The sequence below is a fragment of the Vanessa cardui genome, chromosome 7 (assembly GCF_905220365.1).
Source record: "Vanessa cardui chromosome 7, ilVanCard2.1, whole genome shotgun sequence".
Taxonomy (NCBI): Eukaryota; Metazoa; Arthropoda; class Insecta; order Lepidoptera; family Nymphalidae; genus Vanessa; species Vanessa cardui.
The window spans coordinates 3,668,660-3,678,025 of NC_061129.1; the positions used below are offsets into that span (position 1 = coordinate 3,668,660).

The 9,366-nt window shown below is 30.2% G+C and overlaps 1 protein-coding gene across 1 annotated transcript; it reads right to left on the reverse strand.

The window, feature by feature from the left end:
* Window positions 1–2,207: 2,207 nt before the first annotated feature.
* LOC124531121 (transcription initiation factor IIB) lies at window positions 2,208–7,245 on the reverse strand. Its single transcript, XM_047105582.1, has 5 exons — window positions 7,187–7,245; window positions 6,871–6,981; window positions 6,170–6,470; window positions 4,507–4,863; window positions 2,208–4,165 (listed from the first exon to the last, which is right to left on the reverse strand). Exons 1-5 carry the CDS (start codon window positions 7,201–7,203, stop codon window positions 4,004–4,006), a joined length of 948 nt encoding a protein of 315 aa, XP_046961538.1. The 5' UTR covers window positions 7,204–7,245; the 3' UTR covers window positions 2,208–4,003.
* Window positions 7,246–9,366: the final 2,121 nt, after the last annotated feature.

Sequence of the window (9,366 nt, forward strand, 5' to 3'; positions counted from 1 at the left end):
TTTTTAGTTATCAATTTTCTTAAGCATAAATAATATAATAATAGTACTCACAAAATATTGTTTCATAGAATGTTTCCACTCTCCAAATTCTTATATGATAAAAAAATTGATAAATATTCGCGTATCGTAATAAATCAACGCTGTTTTTCAATAAAATGAATATTGTTTTTTTTTTTTTTTTAATACTAGTTGGTCTTTATGCAAGCCCGTCTGGTTAACAACCGTTTACGATATATTCTACCGCCAGTTAGTATTCTGTTCCTTTTTGAGCTAGTGTAACTTCAGTCATAGACAAAGAGTAAGTGACCAAATTTAGGTGGTCATTTCAAAAGTCACGAAACTTTAAAGTAAGACTTCAACACCTGCTCGTATGGATAATGAAAACCCACTTCCGACAGCCTTGTATCTGCGAGGTAGACTATCATTTTTTTAAGGAATAAGAAATAATACTTGTTTTTATTAAATTATAAGTCATAAAATTTTACAATTTACGAAATTACTTTCGACAGTATTTTACTTCATAGATTTTTTGTCGGAGCAAATACATCCGTCCTAATTGTTGAAATAACCCTATAAATATTCTCTTCAAATTTTAACAGAATAAATAAAACAAGTTAATAATTAATTACATCTAATGTCAGAACGAAATTCCATCACTAACGGTCTGCTAGAGCGAAAAACGTATCTGTGCTAGAGAGAAGAGAATAAGGAAGAGTAATAGGTAAACTTGCGAATTAAAGCCACACTCCCTCTACCAAAAATGACTTAACAAGTAGCTGTGGGACATTGGATTTCTAAGGAATGGGTAATATTTCTAAAAACGCTAATGTCTATGGGCGGTCCATACCATACAATCTGTCTAATTGCTATTTTCATTAGCTGGTGAATCAATGTAGGAAGAAATAAAGATACTAACCAAGTTACTGTATTTGAAATTAAAAAAAAAACGACCGTTTTTTATAATGGCATAAATGTAACATGTCATTTTGCTAATAAGCAACGTTACAATGATATCCTCTCGGAAAACGGATTGGTACTCATTTGACTGCCAACACTGGCACCGCGCGCGCTTATTGGTTAATTCAAATAACGCGCGCTTCCTACTTCCAGTTACACATTTCCGTTTTACGAAATCACTCCCACAGATAATAGAAAAGCGAGAGGAAAGATGTCAAACACCAAAATTTAATTACAATTACATTGTCACTTCTGTCTAAATAATCTCAAGTTATATAGACAAATTTTACAACGCAATTGTTTGTAAATAAAACAAAAGATACTCCTAAACGAAAGTTTTATTGGAATACTTAATAATTATACATAAATCACATTAACAAAATTGGTTACTCAGTGTAAATACTTAATCTAAAATTACAAAAAAGATCTCACACATACCATGTATCGTACAGACATAACTTTATTTAATAATTTGTGAAACAAGGATTAATTAATGTCTATTGAATGTCTTTTCTTTAGGTATTTATGTAATTACTGTTCAAAAAGTGTTTTATGGAATAAATGATTTTAAAGTTATACACAAAAAAAAAACATGTTGTCTCTCTCATACATAAATAACAATAAACTTTCACAATGACAGCTGACAAAAAAAATGAATAATAAAAAAGTTATGAGTTTAATTTTAATCGTTTTTTGTAAATACCAATAAATAAATATTGATTCAGATCAGACAATCCAAATATTAAAAATGTACACAGAATGAAAATATGGCGTCAAATGTGATGTTTTCCCGCCATTTAAATGTCAATAGAAACTTGAAATTGTCTATGGTTTACATGACTTCTAGTGGCCTTAAAAAGAACTTGAATTCACATCTAATAATATCGTAGGTAGATGGAATAAACATTATTTACGTTATCTGTGAACATATTCATATCTACCCACGTTAGTGAATAAATTGATGTGAACTGAATAAGTCTACGTGTTACGGAAGTCCTAAACACAAACAATATAAATAATGAGAGATATAATCGTAGTATTAGATGCAAAAAATAACGTATTTATAAAGGCAGCTTGACGGGAATTTAAGTGCCTTTTCTTTACCACTAATCTAATAACGTTGCGTTTGCTAGAAAGGCTGTTTTGATAACAAAAATCTGTTGTAACGTAATGTAATATATGTAATGGTAATGCGTCCCAATTCTGAAGCCCTAATTATAGATTAGCCCTAAATATAGATAATATACAGGATTATTAAATTCATACAACTTAACTTTTAAATAATATTTTCATTTTATTATTACAATTTTTAACTGTTAAAATTAATTTTATCTTATTGTTATTAGAACTATGACAAAACTGGATGAACAAACAAAAAGTTGCTTTTATTCACATAACCAATTTATTATCTTTTACTTAACTTCATCTACATGGGTTTTTGTGTGCGTCTTATACAAAGTATGTCACCCTAGTACTGGCAGGAAATACTTGTAAGTAGGAAGATATTTGCTAAGCGCTGAAAGAACTAGTACTACTAATGATCCTGCTGTTTCTGGTACATCCTCGTACTTGAAACATATATGCAAAAGTACTGGTATTGTATTTTACTAGTATCAGCAAGTATACAAACATATTGAGCTCATATTTTGCTTCTGATTGGACGAAACAAAATACTACATATTATTTCTCTATCGGATAAATAGAGCTTGTTCTATAAAGGGTTTTACTTTTATATAAATTAAACTATTATTGAAATAAATACATTTTTGCAACAATAAAATCTACTAATATCTTTGTTCTAAAATTATTAAGATAATTATGACTTGCATGCACGGGTGAATATTTAAAAAGTGTTTTATTAGAAACAAGCCAAATCACCAGATTTTAAAGCAATCAATGTCATTTATTCTTGTACTTATTGATGAGCATACAAAGCATCTCACTTGTGACTGTCCGACAAACTCTCATAATTTCAACGTTTGAATATGCTTATAATGAACGTAATTCTTTATAATCTTTTCTTCATAACATGTACACATAATAAAAACAACTGGATGAAAAGTATTATATTACATTGATACTGATCTTTTACCATCTATACAATGAATTATTCTACATATAAATTATTTCTAAGTTAAATTATATTTAATGGTATCTAAAACAATCTTACTATCTATTGTATATTTAGAAAGTTCTATTTTCATTGTGTAGGAGAAAGAGCTTAAATAATTACTGTTTTTTAAAACCAGTCAGAAAGAAAAACATTTACGAAACGGCCTAACTATTTCAATGAAAACGATTGCATATGAAAATTAAGTTGTAATTTAAAAAGAAAAAATATGAATACACAGAAATTAGCTTCCATTATGTCCTGTTAAACACACAATTTTCACATACAACCATTTCCACTGACAGTAACGAAATGTCAAATTAAATGTTAAATTTCAGTCTATTTAAGTCATCACATATTAGCTTGGTCATAATAGTTATTTGGAAAAGTGACAGATATCAATCACTTCATCTTACTATTCATATTGTACTGGGATCTCGCACAAGAAAAAATGTTACAACTGAATTTTTTATTTCTGTCAATATTATGCAAATGGAATCATCATTACTTGAAATAAATCGTTGTAAATTATTTTATTATGTAAGATTTTTTTTTAAAAACCCATGATATGTGGCAGTGCTTTGTGCGTCCCACCTGGGTGGACTCATGTCTGATATAAACATCAGATCCCAATAGCCTGTGAACATCGGTAGTCAAATGCAGTTTTTATCATCACTAATAAATACGGCTAAACTTTTGATTCTTATACAGTTCAAGTTGGTTACTTGATATCATAATATAAATTTCGAATTTAACTAACTGTAATAATATATATATCCAATATTAATTTCATATCATCTCTGTAGTTTTGTAGCAAACTTATAATGCTATGTATAGCAATTTAACATATGAAAACTATTACTTTCAACTTATGACTACTTAATATCAAACTCACCATATATTGATTCCACTGTATACAATTAACACTTAACACATTTACATCTGCGGCAGGAACTCAATGGGTGTTGCGAAGTTGAAGTCTTCCGGGAACAATTTTGCTGCAAACGGATACATCAGCTTGTATGACTGCCTGATTGTAACGTCCGCTACACCAGCGATATCACCAATCTCTTTCTGACTGCGTTTGTCTGCTGATGCCTGGAATACGAAAAATAGAATTATAAATAGTTTTAAGCTTTTATTAGTAATCATACAATAAAAACAAGCAACAATGGAATCATTAATGTACAGTTGAAAATATAAGTTAGTTCGTGCAATTAACTATTGGTAAATTTTCAGTAAAATTATATATTGGCTATTAGTTATTGACAAAGTGATCTCTTATCTACATGGTTCTGATTAAACTAGACATTAACTATTTGAATGATTATAAAAGAAATATTGTTATGAATCATCTACACATAAATATAGATATGCATCTAATAGTGTGAACTTATACTATTTAAATTATTAATCTATTAATAAAATTAATTATTTACCTGTGATGCCATATATATAGCAGCCGCGGCAACCGAAATGGGACTCCTTCCAGATACAATATCCAATTCCCCAGCCTTCCTCGCGATATGTGTAGCGGCTCTTTGTACCGAGTTGGGTAGTGCCAGATTGGAACAGAAACGAGACATGAAGTCTGCGGTCGTGATCAAGTCGACTGAAGTTTCCAGTGCCTTTAGGATGAGTTTGAAACATCTACCAATTTCCTTCTTACTGATCTTACTGACTGCGCAAATTTCCTTAAAAGTACGCGGTACACCCTCTTGCCTACAAGCAATGTATAAACATGCGGATGCTATTGCATCGTTAGCTCGACCTTTTAAGTTTTTACCATCATGAACCTGTAAATAATTAAAAGGGTAATATAAGACTTTAATTTTAAATCTATTTTACATTTGATTTTCAAATTATTATTTATAATATATACATAAAAAACATATTAAGTGTACTGATTATAAACACAATATTTTTTATGTAATAAAGGTACATATGTATATACTGTATGTACCGTTATTACATGAACAATAATATTATTGTGTATTGGACAGATATAATATTGGATGATAAAAAGTAATGATGTGAAGGTAGTACAAACTTTAATGATAGAATTTTTTACACTCTATTGGAAAGTCTGTCTCTTTTAGAATGTGTAACTATGGAATTTCATAATAATAAATAGCCTTATTAAACAAATTTAATTACTTTAGTTGTTCTTTAAAAATGTAATATAGCTATCAGGAAAAAGATGTACACTAATTTGTGAAGAAATTGTTAAGTAATCTTCTTTAAACAATGTTTTCGAAGTATAAGAATACCTGCAATCTTTATTCCCCTATATAAGTTTTCAAACAATATTTGGTAATAAATGCACTACATAACAATAATAGTAATTACATTGCATTCAATTATAAATTCAAAGGCATAACAAACACACACTCATTATGTAAAAAGATAACTAGAATAATAAGTACATGTAAATAAATATCACTACAGGTAAAATCTATGCTTGGAAAAGTGTAAAATTAGTTATCATCAGGTTTGCTAAGTAGGACATTTATCACATGCAAAATAACCAATTTGCATTCTAATTCAATAGGCATATTTGCATTTAATACAAATTTTAAACATTTGTTTCTATTATTTCTTTATTTACAAATTGTTGATGAAATTCATAGCAAAATATGTATTAAATTAATATTACTGAAAAGTATATGTATTGAAATAAATTTACTTGGATATTTGTCTGATATTCTGGTATTGTCTATGGTTATTATCAGATTGAATAATGTCAGTTCCCACTATACACTTAGTTCTTTTAAGCAATGCAATAGATTTTAATGCAGTTTTCATCAATAAGCAGTGCTGTTATAACACATATATCATATTAGAGCATTTATCTTTTTATGACTACTTTAAAATCTAAAAGCTGTATGTTAACCTGGTATTGGATATACATTATCCAATATAAAATTAATGGCATGTATTCAATAAAAGTTATTTAAAACAGCCAATATGGAAATCACTAATGGCATATAAGCAAAAATAACTTTGCATTTACTCATCTCATTCAATATAAAAATAAATTGCAAACGGCTTACCGATTCAATATTATGAATAAAAAAAGAAAAAGATTATTTATTATGTTACCTGTTTAAATAAATTATTTGCTCTGTCAACAATTGTTTTTGGTAAGTTGATACGATCAGCCATCGTGTTTATTTCTCTGAAGGCGTTAATGAGGGCTCGGTCAGTACTGCTAATGTTTCGTCTGTTTTGGTATTTAGATACTCCAAAGCTATCAAATGATGCATCTCCTCGTCCAGGGCCAATAATTGTGGAAAGATCACCTCCAGACAGAAGTGGGTTCTCTGGACCACCAACACGAGATGGATCAACTCCTGACTTCTCATTACTGAATGTACGCCATTCAGACCCTACGTCAATAACTCTGAAAAGATACAAAATAATTCTTCAAGTTATTGTATGTAACATTCTTATCTTCTTTTAAATAAACAGTATAAACCACCAACTTATTATGAATGCAAGAGTACAATTTATTTATGTTATCAGTTCCATGCAGAAAAAATAATTCTGGCCGAAAAGAATTATTTGTAGGTACTAGGCATGTAGTAAAACCTACTTGGATAAATTATAAAAATAAAAGAGTACATATAATGTTTATACTGGTCACACCAATTGCATGTATTAAAGTGTTTAATTCGGTTTCGAAATCGCAGATATCCCTGCAAAATTGCAATTCGCCTTGACATCTATAGCTTTGGTACGATGCACTGTTGTGTACCAAAGCAACAGAGCATCATGTTTAGACTGCACTTATAATTACTGACCTGTCGCCAACAACGAGGCCGCATTCTGAACATATCATGTCACCCGCTCTATAATCCTCAATGAGCGGTGCGTCGGGATGAGCATAACACACCACCTTATTCGCTTCCATTCTAAAACCACAAAGGAAAGTACATTTAGGAATGTTAGAAATCTCGACACTAGATAACTAGCACAAGCGACTCTCGCTAACGTTACACCATTACAACCATTAACTTACGTAAAGCCAGTTTGTATATTAACATATTTCTGGTTTTTAATTATAGAAAAACTTCGTTAAAATATAAACAGAATTAAAAATAAATTATAAAAACAGACCTCGACGTGCTCGCCATGATTGTCAAGTTGCAACATACATAGACAAGACAATTACGAATTATCTGTCTGCCATAGACAATGACAGTACAATGGACATTTCGTTGACATATATTTCTGCCGAATACCGACATGGATAATAAGCATTTGGCTTTAAAATGTCAACTTAATAATAACAATAATATTGAAAAATATATGAATATCGTATTTTATAAAAATTCTTATTATTTTCATTCTATTTAAGCAACAGAGAAATTAAAGGAAATAATACCCGAAATACAAACGACATTCAAGAAATGAATCATTTATTTATATAATATATTTATAATTGGATCGTTATTATAATTAAATATATTTTTATATTCAAACTAAATAAATAAGTGCTATAAAATAAAAAGAAAAATAAATTTTACTAAGGGTTACGGTAAGTAAAAATTATTTCATAACGTCAATTCAATAAGCGATGCAAATATTTAAACGAAAAATTAAGCAAAATATATATTTATGAACTAGTATTTAACAAAGACTAGGGAAATGACACGTCTTCAAAGATTGAGTAATAATTAAAAACTTAATCTTCTAATAAATTGCATAATTCAAAAAAAATACAAAAGTAAAAAATATATCACATTATTATACCAACAGGTAATGGGTATTTCTCTTCAAAGACATGTTGAATATTAAATGTTTTGTAAACCTTCGCAATGTACGACATAGTCGTTTATAGCAGTTTAGTGTCTCAGGTAATCGTGTCGTACATTTGAAACGACTCATTACATGAATGTAATTTTAGTTGAACGTCTCAACGTCAACGTCTCGTTCAAACCCAGGCAAGCACCGCTAATTCATGTGTTTGATTTGTCTTTATAATTCATCTCGTGCTCATCGGTGAAGGAAAACATCGTGAGGAAACCTGCATGTGACAAATTTCATAGAAATTCTGCCACGTGTGTATTCCACCAACCCGCATTGGAACAGCGTGGTGGAATATGTTCCAAACCTTCTCCTCAAAGAGAGAGGAGGCCTTTAGCCCAGCAGTGGGAATTTACAGGCTGTTGTTGTTAAATTATTATGCAAATCTACTATCAAGATGTTTAGTAAATTTTGTGAAACTGAAGTTGAATTGAACCGAAATAATTATTTTGTTGCGAAATAATTATTAAGCGTATTTTAGTATTTAAACTAGGATCTAAAGGCCGTCTGAGTAGTTTGTCCAGTTTTATACAAAGTTATAGTTAGGCTGACAAACAAATGGGCTAGATAAGGGTAATCTGATGGTATGATCACCATCGCCTGTAGATATTAGTGATATAAGAAATATTATTATCTACTCCATACATTACACTAAAGCGCCGCTAACGAGGAGAGTTAAAATTTTATAATCAGAACCCAAAGCTCAGGGTGGTTAATAGTCGCTACGTACATAGTAGCCTATATTTTTATTTTTTATCTGAATCATAAAAACAGATTTAAGAGAAAAGCATGACCAGATAGAACAGACAGGTAACCTAAGCAATAACTACTGAGTTTCTTGCCGGTTCTTCTCGGTAGAATCTGCTTTCCGAACCGGTGGTAGCTTCACTTAATTGTAAAATGACGATTCAAAAGTGCTTGTAAAAGCCCACTTGAATAAAGTTTATTTTGATTTGATTTGATTTGAAAAACCATATTGACAAAGACCATTAGATCGTATTAGCCAACGATCCCTTGGAACATACAGCTAAGTTAATTCTGGACGTGCGAATTTGAAGGCGAAACCACTATTCCCTTTATCGATTGAATCAGAGTACTGCTCATCAGCCAAATCGATTTCGTATAAGTACCTATAGGTCATAAGTAGCATAATTAAAACAGAAAAAAGAGAAAAAATAACGAAAACTATTAAGTTAGTTATGATAATAGATTTTTCAGTCGTCGTCGTTGTCATTTAAAATTGTGTTTCCTTAGAGCTTCCACGACGTTCGCCTAATAGATCGTCGGATCGGAATCGAATAAGGTTATATAAAAATAATATAAATTGACAGTGTAGATCTTCTTTAAGGAAAATGCTTCGACAAACGGCTATAAGTATAACTTAGCTCTTCCCACGCGAAGCGAGGGCGAATTGTAATAATATTACAAGTCTACAACAATTACCTTTATTATGTATTATTTTATATTTAAATGGCCGATGATAAAAAGGA